At 36.8% G+C, this 23,637-nt stretch overlaps 2 protein-coding genes across 6 annotated transcripts in view; one reads left to right on the plus strand and one right to left on the minus strand.

Moving 5' to 3' along the window:
* The window catches only part of kuz (zinc-dependent metalloprotease kuz), a 152,517-nt gene that overhangs the window by 10,607 nt on the left and 118,273 nt on the right, over positions 1–23,637 (minus strand). The gene's annotated exons all lie outside the window — the stretch shown is intronic.
* Positions 15,128–16,863, plus strand: LOC135439519 (fibrinogen-like protein 1). Its single transcript, XM_064698274.1, has 3 exons — positions 15,128–15,369; positions 15,450–16,612; positions 16,672–16,863. Exons 1-3 carry the CDS (start codon positions 15,274–15,276, stop codon positions 16,790–16,792), a joined length of 1,380 nt encoding a protein of 459 aa, XP_064554344.1. The 5' UTR covers positions 15,128–15,273; the 3' UTR covers positions 16,793–16,863.

Raw genomic sequence — 23,637 nt, forward strand, 5'->3', positions numbered from 1 at the left:
GCCTGCAATATGGGCGCACTGTTCGTTCTGGGGCAGTAAGGCAATGTACAAAGCCGCTTTAAGTGAATAAAATATGCAGCAAAAAAAAATATTTAGCTAGACAAACACCCTGTAAACCCGTAGGCGGTAAGTACTTTAAGTACTCTGGTATTAATGAATTGTTTAAAAACGGATAGATATTAACTGTGACCTTCACTCATCTCAATATCGAATTTCATAATAAATTTCTTAATAAATTTAGCAAAAAATATATTTTATATATTTTGTTTATATATAACTCTTATCAAAATTATTAAATAAATAGTATTTGTATTATTCTTGCGTTTAACCATTTCAAATTCACAAATAAAAGGTTAATTTTTTACGCCATCCCAATTTTGGTTTAAAAGAATTATGGCAAAAAATACATTCCATACATTTTATAGCTTAAAATTCACTCCTGATAAATATAATTTCATTTGGCAACCATTTCCATTCGTAAAAGCATATTAAAACAGCACTTTAAAAAATTCTCTTTGACTTTTAGCAGTGATGCATTAATACTCTTATTCATTCATATATATTATTTAAGGTACGTGCTTAAATCTGAGTTCGTTTGACTTTAAGAGACATAATCGAAAGTGCGCTATGCTAATAAAAGCTGCTGACTGGGACAGCATTACGAACTCAGTGCACTTTTCATTAAAAGTTTTCATTCTTCTTGGTTTATACTTTAATTCCTTATCCAATGCTGGCCAGCTTCAACGAACCGTTAAAACTCATAACAGGCCACCCAGTTTTACAGTGGGCCACTCAGAGTATATTTTCCCAACTCCCGAGTACGTATTCGAATGGGATTTCGGACCCGGGGCCATAGTGTGTACACACTGGCAACATTGCAATTTTCAGCTGTGCCATAAATTTTTATTTGGCTGACTGCTATTGTGTCAAGTTGGTCGCAAAAGTGGGATGAGGGGGCGGCTTTATAGCTGCTGCTGCTGCTGCCATTATCATTATGCTTTTACACTGTTTCCCCACCTGCCCTGCCCTGCCCTGCTCTGCCCTTTCCTTCCATCCCAACGCACAATGCATTGTTTGTCTTTATTATTTCTTTGCGTAGAGTCCACGGTGTTGCCAAACTTCAGGAGGGACGCTGTGTGGCAACGCCGTTACAACAAAACGCGACCTATACCAAAGCGCAAATTGTACGGCAGGTGCTAAAGAGCAGGGGTGGAGCGGGGCAATCAAGGGGTAGCAACAGCTGAAGCAGCCACTAAATACATAACACTCGACAAGCCAAGAATCCGACAGCGCGCAGCTTCCGCATTTTCTTTTCCGCTGCATTTCCAACAGCCGCACAGCCCCTTCCCTTCCCCCCACACCTCCTTGGGGTGTAATTTGCATTTCAAAGGCATCCCTTAACTCTCTGTCTATCTTTATGCCCTATAAGCAAAACTGCTGTACAGGGTATGAGCGGTTATTAAATTATTGCAATGGTTGGTGAAATCATTTGAAGCATATCATTAGAATAATGCTATTTTATGATTTGAGCATGGAGCGAGAAATATAAAAGAACAAACTCAGATAAGCCCTAATCAGGATAAGAACCAAAATTGCACAATAAAAATTGTAAGATGAAGTAAAATTTGGGTTTGTTTCTTATTAGTTTAAGATTTTAGATTATCGATATAATAATGATAATGATAATGATAAAGATAATGATAATGATAATGATAATGATAATGATAATGATAATGATAATGATAATGATAAAGATAATGATAATGATAATGATAATGATAATGATAATGATAATGATAATGATAATGATAATGAAAATAATATTAATATTAATATTAATGATAATGATAATCATAATGATAATGATAAGGATAAGGGTAAGGATAATTGTAGTGATAGTGATAGTGATAATAGTAACTATAGTAAGTAGAAATGATAATAATAGTTATATTCAGAAGCTGGACAATGAAGTTGAGTAACAATGAGAGAACGATAAAAAATATAGAATTAAAAAACATAATTATCATATTCAGAAAAAAGTAACTCCCAATTCAAGAATATTATTCCTAACTATCAAAGTAGATAAAATGATAATTATTTCATTCAACCCATTTTACAGGGCTTCTCGTAGTCGTCTAGTATTTTATTCGATTTTACCAACTGTGTGCTCCCTGTATAGCTCTTTGTGCACCGCGGCATTTCCATTTTAAGAAGGGTTTAGGGGATTCTGGTTTGAGAGCTGCTCGCTCATCTTACTCCAATGACCCGTTTTTATTTCGTTTTTTCTGCATTTTTTTTACTACTTTTTTGTGTGTGAGTTGTTGTTGTTGCTGCAGCGCCTTTACTTTCTTTTGGTTGGTTTTTTAGGACAGCTTTGTTGTTGTAGCCCGTCCATCAGTCTTTGCGACTCTTGCCCGCTGTTGCGCCGTGCTCTTTGGTAGGGGCTTGCATTCAATCGTGCTTATCTGATGTGTTTGCCTGGACTCAGGCAGCCTTTGCCCAAGATGTTGTCTGATTTTCGGTCTTTATGCTGTGTGCTGCTTTGAGAGTGCCACTCGAGTTGGAAGCTGTCCGCCCTGCCCACGTTATCCTGTCTCTGTGTGTGTGTGTGTGACATTTTGTATTTTATGTTATCTGTGTGTGTGTGTGTGTGGGGCCATTTCAATCAACAGCTGTTGGCGCAGTTTTCTTCACATTTCAGATTTCCGATTTCTCTTTCTCTCTCGCTGGCTGCCACTCAAGCGTTTACTCTTTGTGCCTTTTCGTTGGCACGAGCACACAGATACCCTGAAGCCGCCACACACACACACGCAGCTAGCTGGAGGAGCTAACCCTGCCGGCCGGCCCGTCCAACCCAATCCTTAACCGACACTTCAATCATATTTTGCTGCAGCGTCGCGACGCTCTGAGATTTCTTCACATAGATTAAAGTGCACTTTGGTGTTATCTTTGCCTGCAGTCGCTTCGACACCCAATTCAAGACCCTCTATTCCATACACAACCCCTGTGCCCCTCTTAGCCGCACTTCCAAACTGAAGAAACTTGCACTTGTACAAGATTTTTTTTTTATTCTGTGCCTTCAGCTTTCGTTTCTTGTTGCTCCAATTGCACAAAAGCCACGCGCTCGACTTATGAATTTTACAACTTCCCGTTGCCAGCTCAGGCAAGCTTAGGGTTTGTCCCTCCCCTAACATGCTACTGCCAGGGGATTTCCAGCACAACAGCAGCAATAGCAACAGCGTCAGTCAGAGACAAACGGCGCTCAGACATGCAAGCGGCTTTTATAGAGGGGACGCGAGCGAACGGGCGGACGTTCGGTCTTTAGACCCCCGCCTTCTTTGCCCCAGTCGGAGCCATTCAAGCCTCTTGTGACCTCTGCAAAAGATGCGCAGCAAAAATGAAAAATAATCCCAAATTCAATTGCAAATGAAATTGAGGGCGAAAAACGCTCACAATACCCTTACAAAGCGCAAAGAAAGAAGAAGAAATTCACCCGCATACTATACAAGAAATCCCTACAGGCCAAAAACAGACGTTTTTTGCAATTTCGACGCTTTAAACATGTAAAGAACGCGTTGAGCCAACAACAAGTAGCTCGCCGTACACTAAGAAGGAGCCACTGCTACAATACCCATTAAATTATGTAATCTAAGGGATTTCTTGTTCTCTCCTTGTTTACTCTCGTCAGAGAGCAAAATAAATTGATATTTGTCGATTTACAAATAAGGATCTTTAATGGTAAATATTTCAATAGTTTGCAAAATTAATGTCAATCGTATATATATAATGACTATGATCTCTCGAGAAAAATGTTTCCTTTCCATATTATCATAGCGATAAGAAATGCCTATCCTTAAAGGTTTATATAACGTTGTGCTCTTCATGTGAACCCATTTATTAACACACATTCATTTTTATTAAATAGTAAGATCTTGCTTATTTGTGTGCTCACAAGAGAGCAAGTATTTTGCCATTCCTCTTTGTGCCGTCTTCGCTAATGTTCTACTGGCTGCCCCGCTCGAAGTTTGATCTAAGCGAAAAAGCAATAACATTTTTAGTTATTTATTCATTCTGCCATAATGAATATTTTGCGATTACTGACAGTAAAATTCGTCATGTTGCTTGACAAGCTGCTTATTTCCATTGCTCAGAAGGTTTTGGAAGTATAAAATAAAAGTTTAATAGCTTGCAAGAGGGCGGCACATGTAGCTAATGCCACAAGCAAAGTTCGAGGGCGTGCACATGAACTGGGCGTGGCACTTTAGTACGTATACAGAGCGCTTACGCGCATTTGCAAATGCTCTTGCGGTGTGTGTGAGTGTGTGTGTGTGCGAGTGCGTGGGTGGGTGTGTGTGTGTAAATACATTACATATAATTCTCAGTAATTTGCTTTTATTTTGCAAATGATTTGATTATTTTGTTCTTGTTGCTCCTTTTGTTTTGTTTACTTCGCCTTCGTCGTAATTTCCATACAAATTTCCATTTCCACTTCCATTTTCATTCCCATCTTCATCATCGTCGTCAAAGTGAACGTCATTTGGCAGCCTTAATTTGTTTACTTTGCAACTGTTGTTTAATGTTTGCATTTATATTATTATTTGTTTTAATTAAAAAATGTTTTAATTTATCCAGGCTTTGTTGATGCTGTGATTGCGTGAGTGCAAGTGTGTGCGAAAGAGATTGAGCCTTAAATGCCGTACAGGATAATGCTTAAGCGGCTTATAATACAAAACGCGACATATATGGCATTTTGCTTTAGTAATGTAGGAGAATCAAATGCTCATTTTTAGATTAAATTTAATCTTAATTCAGGGACTAAAGCTAATTAATTTAGTCATCAACGAAAATTTAAAAATTGAATTTAAATATACTTCAATTTTCTAGCGTAACTATGCAGAAGATAATTTATAAATTCGATATTTGTTCTATAAAATTTAAAAAATCTATATTTATGTCTCCTCATATATTTTTGCATTACATTTGAAGCCATGTTAACTTCATTATACTGATTCTCAATTTAAAGCTTAGTTGTTTCTAACATGGCCACTTTTTTTTCTGTATGAACTACATTTATAGACGAGTTATATTTGCATATGTTTTTACACTTCATTTATTTAAATTCTTAGCCAATCGAAGTTTATCTGTTTATGAATTCAAATATAATTCCTTATTCTATTTAACTTTCATTCCTTTTATTGGCATTAATTTTTGATGACTTATTAATTAAATTCGTTTGCTTACTATTAGAAATTTGGCTTTTCAATTTATGTTATTTTGTACGCTGAATATTCATATTGTTTTCGTTTACCCTCCAGGGCAAATATTTTATAACCAATACCAAAAATTTTGTTTTCTTGCCAAATAAAATTGGCTTCATTCACGAGTCCTTCATGGAATGTTTATTTGAATTAATCATTTCAGACAGCATTTCGAAACTCTTGCTCGATAGGAAAGCGTTTTTTAATGAGTTGAATAATAAAACCTTAGCTTATCTGGCAGTCTAATGCATATTTAATCCGACACAAATAAGTTTTCCATGAATAAACATATGAAAAATACTGTGACACTTAAAAAGCAGATGCCTCAAGAATCGATATTCATTTCGTGGGGGGCTAAACAAATCTTCAATTCATTTGCACAACGCCTCCAGCTGTGTGGGCTATGCCCATACATATAATAATCTATGGATCCTCCTATTTTGGGTATACTGTGTGAGAGCTTTGTCTAGGCACTGGAAGTGCTAGCAGCTATAGCTCTTCCTGTCGCCGTCACCTGCGCTTCAACACTTCCACATAAAGCCAGCCAGCAGCAAGGACAGCCACTTGCCCCGCTGCCCACATGGCCAAGAGGGTCCCCCCAAGTACGAAATTACGCATTTCGGCAGCGTCCGGCGCGGGTGTAGACCAACAAATGCGACGGACACGTGGTCAGACAGTCGGTTCTGGCGACAGCAACGACATCGCTTTCCGCATACAAATTAGTTTTTGCGGCTCAGACTTTAGTCGGACTGGTTGCTCTTCTCCCGGAGCACTCACTCGTTGCTTGTGTTTTGGCATCTGTTTTTTGTTGTTGTTGTTCATTTCTCAGCTTAAACACATTAATATTAAATACATAAAGATACAAATTCGTACATATGCGTTAGTTTTTATGTAAATGCGGTAAACCTAAGTAAGAGCCGCCTTGGAAATATTTCTATCAGTCGATTGCGGGCATACAAATGGCCCGAGTTAGAGATGAGCCGCTTACAATTAGAGATTACGTGGGATTTGCACGGAAATGTTTAGGAATTAATATCTGAGATTTGTATTTATGTGCATAAAAAGTAGTCACAGAAAATAAGTCAGTCAACTAATATTTATCTAAAAGATAATCCATATTGTTGCAGCATTTGGGATGGGTGACATATTTGCGAAAATAGTATCTGTAAGTTATTTGTTTATGTATTAAAGCTTCAAAATTTCTCACACACATTCTTTTTTTTCTTTCTTTCAAAACAAATCAAAATTTAAACAAATCCAAAGGTTTTAAAGCTATCGTCATAAAACTTTGCATGGGTCTTCCGTTTGCAGGCAGTACATTTATCGGATCCCGCCGGATCAGTTTTTTTTTTTAATTTTTATTTTCATTAAACAATCGATAGAATTATCGACAAGAGGAATTTATCACTTTACTGCCTATAAGCTTAGATTTGAAATCAATACATATGAAAAGCCTTTATATTCTTTTAATAACCAAAAATGATATAGAGTAAAATGTTAGAAAAATTCCAAAAATGATATTAAAACATTCTCTCTGTGCATTTTCTGACTGCTTAATTGTTGTAGCTATTAAACACACCTGTCCCCTTATCCTCAGCCAAGCTATTACTATGCCTGCTTGTCCCTCAACTCAAGTGCCGTACCAAAGATAAACAAGAATTTTTGGGAGAAAACGAGCAGAATGTTTAGTTAGAAGCTAAAAGCAAATGAAAATGGTAGTCAAGCAATTTGCGGTCATGCCAGGACAACGACAAGTGCGGGGGATGGTAGCGGGGGAGAAGGTAAATGTTCATATAGCGATGAAATGAAAGGACATCAGTTACGAGTTTCAGATACCCAACATTGACTGCGTGCGAATGATGTAGAAATAAGCCAAATCTTTCGACTCTAGTCTGTCCGATGTGCGTGTGTGGTGTGTGGAGTGCGTGTGCGCAGGTGTGGATAGAGGTGCGTGTATGTGTATCGGTCACTAATTAACGACAGAATAATTTGCTATGCCATGAATGAAAACATGGCCCCCAAGAGCAGCCGGCCATAGTTCATGCCAAGAGTCTGGAATGAGAATAAGATAGAGGTTCGGACTGAGGCTGCGGCTTGGTTCATGGAATTAGAAAAGTTCATTTGGCAGAGCAACTGTTTGGCTTTTGCCCCCAAACTCGACCTGCTGCCACCACAGCAACAGCAGGAGTTGCCTCGGCTGCCAAATTTTGCATGCAAGGCAAAGTGCAATATCAACAAGCGACCAGAGACTAACCATTGAGACAGCACACACACAGAGACAGAGAAAGAGAGAAATATGTCGACTTGTCGCACAGCGGACAAAGTTTCAATGGGACAAGTGCCTGGCATTGGACACATTGGAATACATGGAACATGGCTAGAAGGCCGGAATTTTCAACCATGCACAATGCAGGCGCTGCTAATGCGCAAAGATAAGAAAGCAATGAGAATATGTGGAAAGGCCAATGATAAAGTGGGCAGAAATAGAATGTGCTCAAGGGAGTGCATTTGCACACACACACACACACACACGTACACGCACACACACACAGAGAGATACTCGTGAAAAGTTCACATGTAGTCAAATATTCATTGCATGCAATTTGATCGTAAAACAAATGAAAAATTGCGGTTCTATTTTCGGATTTGCCCACGCACACCCCAACATCAAATTGTTAGTGAATAGTGAATGGTGAGTACTGAATGTTAAATAGTGAATAATGGCTCATCCTGTATACGCAGATTACTCGCAGAGATTCGCCAAAAAATAGAATAGCAACAGGAAATTTGTGGTTTATAGGCCTATACACTGAGCAAAACACAACTTAAATGCTAAGAGTCAGTCTCAGAAGCCTAACCAGACACTTAACTTACATTTTTGGTCAATATATATAAATTTGTAACAGAATTTGATTGTTAAAAAGTCTAGCTATAAACTAATTTGAAACACAAAAAGTTGTACAATTATATATAATTTAAACAACATTTTTAAATTAGATTTAGGTAAGTTCAAGATTATTGTCAATAATTTTGTAAACTTTGTTATTTGTAAAACTGTTATAAAAAAAATTGTAATGGAAAAAATAAATAAATAAAAACCAAGAACAGAAACAAGAACTACTCTTAAACAATTTATATTTGTATATATCTTACTATTTAAATAAAAAAAAATAAAAGGGAAGCATTTTTATGGTTTTCAGCATTAAAATTCTTGCACATTTTTTTTATTATTATTTTTATACTTTTTATTAAAGTATGACAAGTTAGGCATTCGATATTACATTATATTCAGAAGGGTCAAATTCTTATGAGAAATGTTAGGAATTTGTTATGTGAGGCTCGTCCACAAAAAACTGAATTATAAAGTTTATATCTATTCCTAAATAATTTAAAATAAGGGCAAGGAATCCAGCTTTTAAAAAGTTATTTTAACAAAAAAATATCCTGCAAAATAGCTTAAAAAATAAATGAACCCTTTATAATATAAAACAAGATATTCTTATTTCACAGTAAACAAAATTAGATAAGAAACAACATATATTACTGAAGAATAACTCAGACAATTGCTAAGCTGACAAATCTCAGTAAAATTGTCCAGGCCCAGGTTGTTGCAGTGTACAACAACAGAAACAACAACAACAACGAACAGCAAAAGCAGTACTAGCTTCATTTCCTCTGCTGCAATCCAGAACGGAAGCAACAAATATCATCAGGCCCAATTGCATTTGTGGCCGAAAAGTGGAAATATTTACTTGGCCCCCGGTTTTTGAATAGGAAGCGGAAGGGTGGGCGGGGCCTTTGACGGTGAATTTTTGTGGGTGCGGGTGCAAGTCTGATGAAGGATACTTAGTTAGTGGACTGCCTTCTGGACAAAACTAGCAGCAGACAAGTACATTAGATAAAAGCCAGACATACCAGCTGGCAGGCAGAAGGACTCGCAAGGATGCCGAACGAAGTGAACTACAAGATTTCGTGTTTGGGAATGATAAAAGTGGTTTATGACTCGGTTTACGTTTCGGTTATGTCTGCCAGTACTCAAATATAATCTAAAGCTGTTAACGAGCATTTGCCAAATAGGCACGGACTAAGGCACACTTCAAATTTGCACAAACACTGAAAATTCTCCAATTAAATTCAAGAATTTTGCATAATCGAGGGATGAAATGTGAATTTGTGATGACACTGCTTCATTCAGGATTTGAATTAAATTTAAACGGATAAACTGTTAATTATTATGATATGAGCTTTATAAAATAAATTAAACTCTTTCATAATTTATATCGTGTACAGTTTAGCTCCTTTATATTTCAACTGTGATTTTCATGAAGAATAATAGTTTTATTTTTGCTACATATTCCTAGACAACTTGTGAATCTACTAATAAAAAGAGTGCAGGTATTCCTTAGGCCTTAAGCAGAGTTGAAGTAATTACTTTCAGAATATACATTTCACCATTTTCCTAATAACATTTTTAGGGTTTTATTGTATTTTAAAAGGGGTACTTTCACCTTTTAAACATTGATGTACTCGTAAATTTAAACAAATAACACTCTAATTATTCGAATACATTTAATTTAACTTAATAACTTTGTCAGGTATTTGCAAATCTACAATAAAAACTGATTATGACTGTTCAAGGCAAGTAATCAATCGTAACCGTTTAGATTCCTTCACTAAATCCAATCCAATATCTGCCGTAGGAATAAAAATCTGCCCTAATAAGTTCAGGGTAAGCTCCACAACTGTATTGCTATTCCCCCTATGTTAACATGCACCGAAATCTATTCAATATTAAATACAATGGTCTGAAGTCTAGCTCATTTAAGAAATGACATCATTTTGAAAAGCTCGGCGAGCGTGCCAGTAAATAAAAACAGTTTTTTTTTTAGCTTGTTTTGCTATGCAATCGGTACAGTCAAGTCCTGGCAATAGTTGTTTTTGTGGCTGTTGTTGTACTCGTTTGTGCAACAGCAGCAGCAGCAGCAGTAGTTACAGTTGCGTCGAGTCCTGTTTGTGTCCTTGTATCGACTACGACAACGTCGCCAGCGTTGTCGATGCTGTTGTCATCGTAGTCATTATCAAGTGCCCGACACTGAACACCCACCAATGCCCCGAAAATTGCCAGTGAAGCACTTAAATCCGACCACATGAAAGCCGCCAGCGGGTGACCGACACGCCCCCATCCACCCATTCTAGCCGAGGGTGCACTTAACCGCCCACTCGCTCTTAAGCCGCCTGCCATAATCGATGGCTGTCTCAGTTAGTCGGAATGTCTGACTGCGTGAGTGTGTGTGTCTGTGTGTGTGCGTTAGTTTGGGATTTGGGAACCCCAGCAAGACCACAATTTTGAGTTCAATTTAAACATGCTGAATGAAGTGGTCCTTGCTGTTGTTCTTGCGTCTTTTTATTGATCATGTTATTCTCTGCGAGAGCTCCTCATGTTGTAGCTGGGCAATTGCCAGGTTTGTCAGTTATTGGCGGACCTTTATTAAGGCATAAGACACAATTTTACTACCTTTTTTTCGCTTAGTTGCACTTTAAGGATTACATATGCACAACATGGAATTGCGTATGCTTTTGAAAGGTTTTACTTGATTTATGAGCAAGGGGCACAGTAAAAGAAATACAATGAAAAAGTAAATTAATTAATTAAAATAGGCTTTACAAAATTAGTTTTTTTTTTAAAGATGTATACAGAAAAATTATTATAAAAATGAAAATGTATTTTTCTTTAAAATCGTACATGCTTGCGTCAAGTGAAAATGTATTTCTTTTTATTTGAGTTATGAGAGCTGACGACACCTTTGAAATATAAAGAAATATTTTATATTTATCTTTAAAATAGGCTAGGAAATGCTTTTTTCAACAATTTCTGATCTGATTTTCGTATTTGATATTTTCATTTTATTTTATATTTATCACATAAATCTATCTATATAAAATCTATCTTTTTTTTTTATTTGTAATAGTTCGAATTCTTCAGAGGCAACTTAACTTAAAATAAAGTAGGCTGCCCTACTAGTATTTATTTATTCAATTAATTTATTTTATTATTTATTTACACACATATTCTTTTATTTTCCAGCTAAGTTATTTTATAGTACCGTATATAAAAACGCTTTTCCCATTTTTAATGCGAAAACTTTCTTGTGGGGAACAGAAAATGTATTAAACTTTAGTTGAGCATTAAAACAAGGTAATTGTAAAACCCTCAGCTTTCACAGAGACTTTAATGGCCACCGCTTCTCCAATCCTAAGTAAACTAATACACCTGTATAAACTGCATGAATTGCGTCGCTCCCCACAACGCCGCCCGCCTGTTCCTGCAAAAACTTGCAGTATACATCATTTAGAAATACGTATGAATATGGGCACGTTTATAAAAGTTTTTATCCTAATGCCCCTTTTTAATTAAACTCAAACACATGACCCGTTGATTCCCCAAACACACATTGAGTTGCCACAGTTCACATATGCACACACACATACACACACATACAGGCAAACTCATGTATACGTACAGGCGGGGGGTATGCGGAGTTAGGTAGCTAACAATTTATGACCACTGCCAGCGGCTATGCTATACACACATAGACCGGCATCCACAAGGACACTGACGACAATTCAAACAGAAATTTAATATTTTAGTAGTTAAATTATTTGGCACTTGTAATAAAACAAACAACTTGCAGCTGCAGTCGTCTCGCTAACGTGCCCCGCGCCCCCTTTCCGAAAACTGCATGAAACAAGTGCAAAGTGGTAAAATGGAAAAGTTTTTGAAGCCGTTGCACAAACCGCATAACGGCGACGCCGAACGGGTTTTTGGGGCGTGGCATGCCGTTGGTTGCAGAAAACCTCAAAATATTCAACAGCCTCCACTGAAGGATGCTCGTCTGGCAGCAGTTGCCTCGGCTGACCAAATGTTGTTAAATAGCACGAGCAAAATGTAAATATAAATTTTCAGCACAAGATTTATGCATATTTTGAAGCTCGTAAAGCTAGCACAAGACAAGCAAATTTCTGAGCTCAGTTCAGTTTTGTTGCACAACAGCTGCCCCCATTCCGCACTCCGACCGCCGCCCACCGCCCACCATCGCCTCAAGTGGCATGTGTGCTCTAAATTTTAAAATTATTTGAAATTGTCCTTGGTACGCTGCTGCAGCTGTCACAAGGACATGAACTGCAGTAGTCTGAATTATGGAGCAAGACATTGGCAAAAGTCTCTCGCTTGAACTTATGTCAGTCCAGTTCTTATTTGAATTCTGAGTGTGCATGCGCGTGTGTGTGTGCTTGTATGCACAGTAAATCCAATTGGGCACATTAAGCATACGCCATGTACCACATGGAAATATGACTCGACTGCCGGCTGGCTGGCTTCTTGTTTATTCTCATTGGGTGTATAATGGGAATACTGCTTACATGGGCTTTAATAGTTAGGCATTTAAGGGGTATTCTCACAATTTCAGGATGCTTGAGAATAATCCCTTGTTAACACGTGCAGGGAATTAACTATATAAAAATACGATATAGCATACATAAATAAAAATTAGTTACGTTAGCATATAGATATAAGTTTTGCTATATATATTAATTTCAGGCTGATGGGAAAGTCATTGCCTAATATTGAAAGAATCGGTTACCTCGTTACAAATTTATAAAGCCCTCTGCAGTATTATTAAGGAAATATGGTTTCTCCACTTACTACAATTTTTTCTGAGTGTCTGACTGACTGAGAGCCGGCTTTCAAGAATAATTTGAATAATAATCATAATGTGGAAAGTTATCAAAAATTAAGAATAAATACGAGCATATCAAAAATTAGCATGTAAAATATACAAATTTTAAAATGTCTCAATGATAATATTTAGATGTTATTGACCATTAGTGACGCTGTCTGTCGGTCGCCCCCAAAAAGTATGCAACATTCGCCGGGCAAATAACGCGAGCTGACGGAAATGAAATTGATGACCAACATAATTTCTTGCCGCATGCATTTTACCGTTTGCGCATTTGCAACCACCGTGGCGTATGCAGATTGTGGGCGGGGGCATATCCTGCTGTTAAAGGCCAGTCAGCACACATCAATAAATATTTGAAGCGGACGTTCCCGTCAAAATGGAAGACGAGCTGCAGGCTGCAGGCCTGTAAAGGATCGCTGCGCTTGACCCCAACGGCAAACCTCGACCGCAGCGAGCAGCGAACGAAACGATTTTAGTGTGGAATGTTCAACAATTCAATTTACCGCAAAACTCGTTATTACGGGAGCCTGCAACGGACCATGCAACCCCGGGAGCACTCTCCACTCCTCCATATGTATATAGCCAAAAATGGTTGCCAACGGTGTTGAAGCCGTTGCCATATGCTGCTGTTTTCCATTGCCAAGTGCAAAATGTATTTAAACCTGTCGCCCCAATGAACACCCCGCACCTCCCCCACACATAGTAACTACCTATACAGCATTTGTTGTGGCTCTCACGTGCCTGCATATGTGTGCGTGTGTGGACATTAAAATTTATGCAAATGTTAAAGTGTGTATGTGTGCGAGTGTGTGTGGGAATGGCCCCAGCCAGCTTTTGTCTAGGTGCCAACACTGCAAATTGGTCCAAACTAAGCCGTGGTTTGGGTGGTGCGTGATTCTCTGCACGAAATATTAAAATATTTAGAATGAAAGACGGTGATTGTACATCCTTACGTGCCAGTGGTTTTTGGCATGACTTAACAATTAAAAGGTTGTCAAAATTATCCAATTGGGTAATAAAACTTTCCACATTATTATTTAAGTATATGTTCTATAATAATATTCAAGTTTGTGAAATTTGCGATTGTGGAGATTTAAAAGCTGATATAATATTCTACGATATTAAGCAAGAAACTATAACTGCATTAAAAACTTAAATATAGCATGGCCCTTAAATATTTTCAGGAAAGGGTTCAGAATTACTTCATTTTAAATTATTTTAATACTCTTCCGAAGGTGTAATAATTTAATATGCAATGTGTGAATAGAAGAAGACATATTCGACCATATAAAGGTTTTTTTTTTTATCGTAGCAGCAGTCTTTATTTATATGAAACTTTGCACAAGTTCATCTTCTGTTGCACGCACTACATATGTAGATCGGACAATTATATCATAAAGCTACCGGAAAGGATTAGTCAAAAACTAAATTATATAAAAGATAACTTAACCAAACTAAGCAATCACATATTTACAAGGGTATTCAATCTTCGGCGTCTTTCTTACTGCACTTCTCAGCATAAACTGAGAATTTCCCCCCACCATTCGGTAAATGTAAATGTATACCTATTCTGAGTAGCTGTTATCATCTCTATTGAAAGAATTTGAGCTGCACCAGCTTTAGTTACAAATTAAATTTCATTGTGAGTATTGCAAATATCTGTACTTTTCAAGTCTGGCATATATGTTAGGGTATTGTAAGGTTGTCACCGACGAATAAAGTGTATACAGTCGAGTCGATATCTGTCCGCCTGTCTCTTTCAGTTTTGAAGCAATCAGTTTGAAACCTTCCGCGGCTTCGTTGAATAATGTCTATTAAAAAGTTACATAAATGGTCGTATGCGCACAGTTTTTAATCGTGTTTAAGGCCCCAGCTGTCTGCGAGTACTTGCCAGATTCCAGGCATACACAATAGCACACATATTGTCAATAAACTGGAAGTTATTAATATGTTACGTATATAAACATCTATTAACAACAGCTGGCTGCGGATTGCTCATAATGTGGAATTTGCTTCCAAGAAATCAACAAAATATATCTATATTCTGGAACTGGACAACGCCTCATTCAGTTTTAATATGACGGCTGAATATAAAGGAGCTTTATTCGTTTCGGTTGCCGAAAAATTTTTATAAACATAGATTCATATCTTTTAAAATTGTAATCCGCAAAGAACAGTAAATTTGGTGTTTGGAAAAGTGCAAGAATATAGAAGAAAAATATATTTTAAAATTATCTTTGAGTGTATTCTTAAATAGTTCGGTTCTTTATAATAAAATGCTCAATTATGGATATTTGTTGACAATTTTATTGCTGTTCACCTTACAAGAAATTAACCTTGAATCATTGGATAATAATGGCATGACCGTGCCGGTGGGTTTCTTCTTCTTCTTCTTTTTTTGCCAGCTAAACAAAGAAAATTCTAAACAATCCAACTTCGTGCTATATTTCAGTCATTGACCTTGTTTAAGGATATGGAAGGACAATGCAATACGTATTGTTTTGGTATAGTAAAACCCATATTGCAGCAAACAAAGCAGCATCAGTTCACGGAGTTACAAGACAAAATCAGAGATCTATATACGGTCATAAAGAATACAGAGAATCAGCTAAATGCAGTTCAAATAAAATATGGCGTCTGCGAGGATGCGACGAAAAACAGAGAAACTCTATCGAGAGAACAACTGAATCGAAAGGTAGCGCAGCTAAAAGAGCTACAAAAGAGGGCAGATGCACAGGAGGAGAGCATAAAGAGCTTGGAGAATCAATTGAGCAGTCTACAAAACCGTATTGGCATCTGTGAAGAAATGGTCAAGAATCGGGAGGTACAATATGATCAGCTAAAGGATTTGAATGGCTCGTGTAATAATAGCAGCAGGGTTAAAGATGATCTCATAGCAACAAATAAGGCGCTAATTGATAAACAGCAGTCCGCATTTCAGGGTGAAATGATAAAAATCGAACTTAAGGAACGACAAATAACTGAACTAGAAGATCACCTTAAGACTAAATTAGGCATCGTCGCTGAGCAGCAGACAAAAATTAGTGCGGATGCTTTAAAGATCAAACAATTAAATGATAAAATATATCAATATAATGCACAACTCAAGAAATGTCAATCGACAAGTTGTCTGGGCAAATCCACAAATGTACATGTGATACGTGTGCCCGGTGTCGAGCCCTTTCCGGTATTTTGTGACTCAACTCTCGCCGATTCCGGTTGGACGGTTATATTGCGGCGTCATGATGGTTCTGTCAACTTCAATCGCAATTGGACTGCTTATAGTTTAGGGTTTGGCGATTTAAGAGGAGAGTTTTTTATCGGACTGGAGAAAATCCACTTGATGACCAAGTCGCAACATCATGAATTGTATATATATCTAAGGGATTTCGATGATGAAAATCGTTATGCATACTACGATCATTTTCAAATTGCTCAAGAGGGCGAATTTTTTCGCTTGATGTCGTTGGGCGACTATAAGGGAACTGCAGGCGATGCGTTATCCTCGCAAAGGGATATGAAATTTTCAACACCGGATCGTGACAATGACAAGTCACCCAATAATTGCGCCAAGGAGTTCCGTGCGGGCTGGTGGTACAGAAAGTGTTATTACTGGTAAATAATATTGTCAAAAATAATAATTGATTTGATATTCTAATTTTGCATTTCTTTAGTAACTTAAATGGACAATATTTTAACGCGAGAACAACAAATCAGTATGGCATCAATTGGTTTGCCTGGCACAAAAATTCCCTGCAGTTTGTACAAATGATGATCAGACCTAAGCCGCATTAATTAATTTTAATAGTTTAAGCAATATATTTATTTAGTATTTCGTATAGGCATTAAAAGTATTTGTAAACATATTATTGACCCTTTTTATTGAAAACCAAGGGTTAAAATTTCTATTCTCATATTTCAATTTATTTTTAAAGCTTATACAAAAAGTTATCAAATCACTGCCATTGGCGGAATATGTGTGGAATATATCATTTATTCCACATAATATTTAAAAAACAAAATATTTGGGCAATTGCAATATTTTCTTTTGTGTATAATCCCCAACATTTCAAATTGGTTTCTAGAGTAGGAAAAAAAACACACATATAGTTTGCAGGACAAATAAAATGCTTGCGACACTAAAAAAGTTCAGAGAAAATGGAAATGCAGCACAATACCAATTTCGGATGTTTGTTGAGTGTGTGTCTGTTAGCACAGACTAGACAAAAAACCCATTAAAAGTGACTTGGATTATTGTGTTTTTCACGCTGTCTAGAGCCCAGTAAAACTCAGTTCAGTTGAGTTAAGGCGTTGGGGCAACTGATGCTTTTGCCACGTTTTAATTTGCACAAACATTTATTAAATTTTAAAATCTAATTTGAATTTTCACGCCACACGGCGAGGTAGACGACGAAGAGGACGACAACAACAAAGGGTTATAAAACTAAGCCAAGTGTAACACAAAACATGAGGGAATATGTGTTGGAAGATTGCTCGATTTGCAGATACTCTGCAACATGGCATAAGCTAATAAAATGGAAAAGAAAAATTGTAACAAATCGATTAAATAAAAAGTATTTACTTTTTGTATCAGCTAATATATTTGATATTATATATAAACATATGATGGCCGACTTTTCGCTCAAGGAGTCAGCCTTATAGATATGCCCATGGATACACCCCTCTGTTCAACCTAATGGATACAGGGTATAAAGAGACGACAACGGAGCGTAGCGTGAACGACAACAACAGCAACGTCGATGTGAAGGAGTCAACGCCAACAGGATGGAACCGAAAGCAACAGCATGGAATTGATTATTGAGCGAGTGTCGGGAGTTGGTTCTGCCACAGAGCTGCACGAGGAGACCGACTCCTGTGTGTATGTGTGTGTTTATGTGGGGGTTAAATGGTATACTCCACACGGGACTTAGGTGTCCTGCCAAATATGCATGTGTTCGGTGGCAGCCAGTTGTGCCCGGGCTGGCGCAAAAGTTATGGCACATTGGAATGCAGCTAATATTCAAGGCCTTTGCCGCCTTGTCGCAGCTGCAATGCATTTCGCAATGTTGTTGACAGCGGCACAGCAAAAATTGCAACTGCAAGTTGCATGCATAAACAGCCAAACGCCACGGCAATACCAACCGATCCCAGGGCAATGCTGGCAGGCATTTTCGTGTATTCCGCCTCAACGTACGTTTTAAATGCACTCTTCTGCAAAAATCGAGGTCTGCTATCTAACCGAATATTTATTTGGGGCTCTGCTTTCTATTTTGTTGCATAGTTTTTGGGGCGCGACGCGCTTTGTGTAGATTATCAGCAGGGGCAATTTGCAAAAATAACTATTTACAGCCGCGTGTGTGCTTTGTGGGTATTTTAGAAATCAGAAAATAAGCATTTAGCAAGGCGCTAAATTGTTGGGTGGAGATTATACAAATTGAGGTTACGTTGACAAATTGTAGTCTAATCCAATTATTTTAGAGAAAGGCAAAATGCTTGAGTACTTAATAGACAAAATTAGGTATTTAAATACACATTTCGGTTGGCTTCGTTAGCCTAAATTTCGAAAATTAACTTTAAAAAAATAAAACTCTTTAGGTGATCGAAGATGATCATGAATAAACATTTTAGAGTACAGTTAAAAAGTTGTTTTATATGCCATTTTAATTAATAACTATTTGAACAATTATGGGAAAATGGTTAATTTAAAATATGTATAGGAAAATATATATACATATACATATTTACTAGTCCTATACATAACAAATATTTTTTTTTCTAATATTTACTAATTAAATTAATTAATTATTATATTAATTATAATTGGTGTACATTCTCCAAACTTATAGTATTAAGTTTGCTGAGATATATTTTTCTTGCATGTTGTTAAAAAAAATCGCAAAGGAAACTTTAAGAATGGCAAACAGTATAAAATTGAGTTGGGGAGCATCAACAAAAACAATTTTTGAAACATTTGATATAAATTTATAAAATATATTGCTCTTCCGGCTCAGAAACTCTCTAAGTTAAATTCACATGTCGTGAATGCGCTCAATTTAAGTTTACAATTCATAGCAGAATTCCTCAATAGAACATTGTATCTGTTTATTATCATTCTAGCAATTTCCTACTTCCTTTGAATACCAATGAAGATAGAGAAATGTCATTTGATGCACTTCGCCATTACGGACTTTTATTGAAGTTGTCTGTTTGAGAGCAGCTGGAACATAACAACAGCAACAACAGAATAGGAGTGCAGCTGCCACACATCATGCAACATGCAACACGCAACAACAGCTATAAAGTTTTGCAGCTGACAATGAACATGAAAACCATGCGGGCATGACGAAAGGAATTGTCAATTTGGCATGTGACACACACTCATATCAGCATTTTATTATCAACGTATAACTGTCAATTAAAACTGAAGCATAGAAAAAACTATTCAACAGAATGTAATACAAATGCAAGAATAACAACTTAGTTCGGAGTGCTGAACAATAAACACCCTAACATTAAAAGTAGATGATAAATGATACATTTCTTTAATTCATTAATAATTATTTACATTACTTTCTTATCTTTATTAAAAACTTATGTACCAAAGTTTCTTATGATTTTGTTGAAACAAAAAAGTAAATCATTGCGAAATTCGGAAGTGGACTGATTAGTAAAGATATCCATTAAAACCCAAGTTTTTTAAACAGAACAGACTGTTTCTTCGATATACAAGATGCGATAGTTCTCATTTAGTGAAACTATTATGCTGTGGCTGAATTCTCCTATGACAATTATACTATATAGGGCTCCGATCCGGTCAATGTATATACCTTACGTGCTCAAAAACGTCAACTTTAATGCGTTACCCATTTCGTGACAAAATTATAATACCCTTTACCCTAATTTACTTTTTTGTATTATTTTTTAAACATTTTTCTGACCGCTATAAAAAAGTAACATGAAAAATTAGTCATGCGCGATTTTGTTGGGTCGGTCAACCCCATTAGAGTGCAAAACTTCAATTAATGCTGAACCATGTCGCTGGGGTACAAGCAGCAGCAGCAGCAGCGGCAACAATAACAACAGATACAAATGGTGTTCACTGGATTCAATTAACCGCTATTTTGCATAGTGTTTGCAACAATCAACGCGACGCGTGCACCGTGTGGCAGCTTTGGCGCTCTGCGGTGCGCTTTGAAGCTTATCACTTTTTGAACAACAAATACAATAATTGTGGTTGTTGGTAAATAAAATTTAGCAGACAACTGCAAGAATGGGGGGAAAAAAAACACCCACAACTCTAAAAGTGTTGTGTATGGAAATAATTAAAAAAGTTTATAACCTGCAAGCTCTGTTCAGGTAACTCTATCTCACGGTATGTTTATAATTGCTGTACTTGTATTTACTTTTATTACTTGCCCTCTGTAATTTGTCAGTTGTAATTGCTGCTGGCCTTTGATTTTGTTGACTCTTGCAGTGTAATTATAAAAATCAAATGACCCGTCGCCGATGGAGCTGCATTTAAATGCAGCGTTTGATTACCCAATTTAGTTCATTTATGAAAAGCGCAATAATAAAATGTGAATTGTTAGGATCGAATGTTGAATTCATTGAAAAGGTTTATAGATTCGCATTATTCTAATTATAATTTACACTTTTGGTAAGTATCTGTCAAAAGTTAACCAATTTCCATGGGGAGTATCATATTCATTATGACCTTACTTTAAATTTTATATTGCAGACATAATTTGGATAAATTTTATTTACGTATACACTTTACGTATACACTTTTAAGAAAAAATAATCTTGACTATGCCAGGAAAAAAATTAAAAATTATTTTGTTCATTTTAGGAAGATAATATTTAACTAATTAACAATAACTAAATATTAATTCTTTTGCTTTAAAAAAAAATTCGTCAATATATACTTTACTAGCGGGTATAACACGGCCTTGCCCGTGGCACGTATGTTATAAAATCAATGTTTTCAAAAAGCTTTGAAAATGATTTTGAAACTGATCGGACGGGAATCAAACAATCTTAAAATGCACCAAAAAAAACTTTGAAATGCATTTTCTACCGAAGGAGCTTAGATTTTGCGAAAAATGTGAAACACGTCTCAAATGATTTTTCTTATAGATCTTTTGAAATAAATTTGAGCACAAAACGTCATCCACCAAATCTTTGACCTCCATTTCCACCAAGGAGGAACGGACTTTTCGAAAAGTGTGAAACACCCCTCAAATGAATTTGAACAAAGATCTTTGAAAATAAGTTTGAGGCCGATCGGATGGTAAACAAAAAACTTTCATACAACCGTTTTCCGACAATTTAGCACTGTTGCGGGTGGAATTTCCCAAATCGCTGAAATACGTATTTATTAAGTTCTTATGTAGAGCTTTGAAAATAAGTTTGAAGCAAATCGGACACAACTTAAAGCTTCGCCCAAAAAATCTTTGAATCGCATTCCCCCCGAAGAAGTTTGAATACTGCGAAAAGTGAAAAACACGTCTCAAATGAATTTTCATATAGATACTTGGAAATAAATTTGAGGGCGAAACGTCACCCACCAAATTGTTGACCCCCATTTCCACCAAGGTGGGTTGCATTTTCCAAAAAGTGCGCAACACCCCTCAAATGAATTTGAACAAAGACCTTTGAAAATAAATTTGAGGCCGATCGGATGGTAAACAAAAAAGTTACATACAAACGATTTTCGCGATTTTTCCACACTTGCGGGAGGAATCTCCCGAAACCCCGTCTTAACGTGCACCTACATCACATAAGGTAACTACAGTGAAAATTTCAGCTTCCTAGCTGTTACGGTTTGGGCTGTGCGTTGATCACCAATCAGTCAGTCAGTCAGTCAGTCAGTCAGTCAGGACAAATAGTTTTATATATAGAGATTATTAAAACTAAATAGAATATGTACATTAAACCTTGTTTTCTTGAACTTTTAAAAAAAAAACATGGTTATTCAATATTTTTCATAAGTATTTTAGACACGCTTATTGATTTTTGTAGCTTGAGAACGGACTATTAATACTTATTATTAGTATTTCAGAAAGCAAACAAGCTTAATAATAAATAAAAAAAACACCCTATTACAAGTTTGATCCTTATTGTAACCCGTCCTATTGTTATTGTTTTTTGGCCATATTTTCAGCAATCAGCATATTTGCTGTTGCACAGTGCTTTCATATTAGTCAACGATGCATGAAATCAGCGCTCAGCAAAAAGCATTGCACGTTTATATAAACAGGATTTACACGCAAGTTGACGCGATGTTGTTTTCGATGAGGACGATGCCATGGCGCACAATAATTTCCGGCATTTGATAACAACAATAACAATAACAGCAGCAACAACAACAACAGCCACACACACAGTTCGGGGGAGTTTGGCGATTGTAAACAAACAAATTTCATGCTACGTTTCACCGGAAAGTTCAAAGCCGAGTTGAGGGATGGACAGAAGAAAAAAAGAGCCCAAATTGACAAGCGGCCGGAAATACAGTGTATGTTGTTTATTTCTACTTTTTTTTTGCGCAAACAGCACATACACTTTGTGTGTGTGTGGGTGTGTGTTATTAAAACGAATTGAAATCAGGCTACCAGCCAATGGCCACGTTAATTGGCAGACATGAAGCACGCACATAATTGAAATCAAGTGCGTTGAGCAGCACAATAACCCTAGAAGAGAACAGTCTATATATATGTTATATATACACGTATATGGAATATGTCGTGCTTGTGGACATGCTAGAGTGTGTGTGGGTGTGCAGCGGTCAACGCCGCACTGTGCTGCGGTTGGATGAATACATTTTGCATGCGTGGCGACATGTGTCAACTTCTATTAAGTTAACGCTGGTCATTCAACCCGCGCACTCGCCCAGTCAACCGTCGCCCCGCTCGGACGTACCCCTTCCTGGTTCCAGAGTGAAGCCGCTGGCCATGTGGTCAGCAGTTTGCAGCAGTTGCCAACTGATGCGGGGCAAGGCTAAAAGTGTAACTTAGCCACGAGGCGTTTACTGCGCGCATAATGGAGGTGGGGTGGGGCTGGCCGGGGATACAGCCACAATGCGGACTAAAAGTTGAGCGCTGGAACTTGTCAAGCGATTTAGAAAAAAACACTTTTAGATTAACGTGCTGCAAATGGCACCGAGTGAAGAAGAGAACGCTGTTAAGCGAACTTTTATCTACAATACTGCAGAAATCAAATTTACTCGAATAGCATTTAAGCCTCGAACGAGACTTTGGCATGCTGATATTACAATTTGTATGCCACAAGTAATTAAAATCAATTTAAAGACAATGCAGGACTAGAATATTTATTAGTTTGACTAAAAGTAAGAACTTTAAATAGAGTACGTTTTATTTTTAAATAATAAAAATAAAATGAGTACGAAATTCTGATTCCAATGCTATTTTTTTTTGCAATGAATTTCTGTTTTAAAAAAAATCTAAGTTTCCAACCAATTGCTTGATGTAGACAATATATAAACTGGAGCTTATAAGACTTTGGCCATATGTTGAGAGTAATGTAAAGAAAGTAATTGTATTGTAATGTATTCTAAAACAAAATCGTTTTTTATTATACTGTAACTTTGGTTTTGACCGAACAAATATACATATATAATGCCT

The sequence above is a fragment of the Drosophila montana genome, unplaced genomic scaffold, assembly GCF_035044405.1.
Source record: "Drosophila montana isolate Dmon_TW-CO22-7 unplaced genomic scaffold, ASM3504440v1 contig_402_1, whole genome shotgun sequence".
NCBI classification, from domain to species: domain Eukaryota; kingdom Metazoa; phylum Arthropoda; class Insecta; order Diptera; family Drosophilidae; genus Drosophila; species Drosophila montana.

Bases quoted from the DNA above. Each gene is read 5' to 3' on its own strand.
- LOC135439519 (XM_064698274.1), top strand. From the start codon at position 15,274: ATGCTCAATTATGGATATTTGTTGACAATTTTATTGCTGTTCACCTTA. The intron at 15,370-15,449 runs GTGGGTTTCTTC...GCTATATTTCAG, and splicing joins ATAATGGCATGACCGTGCCG to TCATTGACCTTGTTTAAGGA. The intron at 16,613-16,671 runs GTAAATAATATT...GCATTTCTTTAG, and splicing joins TACAGAAAGTGTTATTACTG to TAACTTAAATGGACAATATT.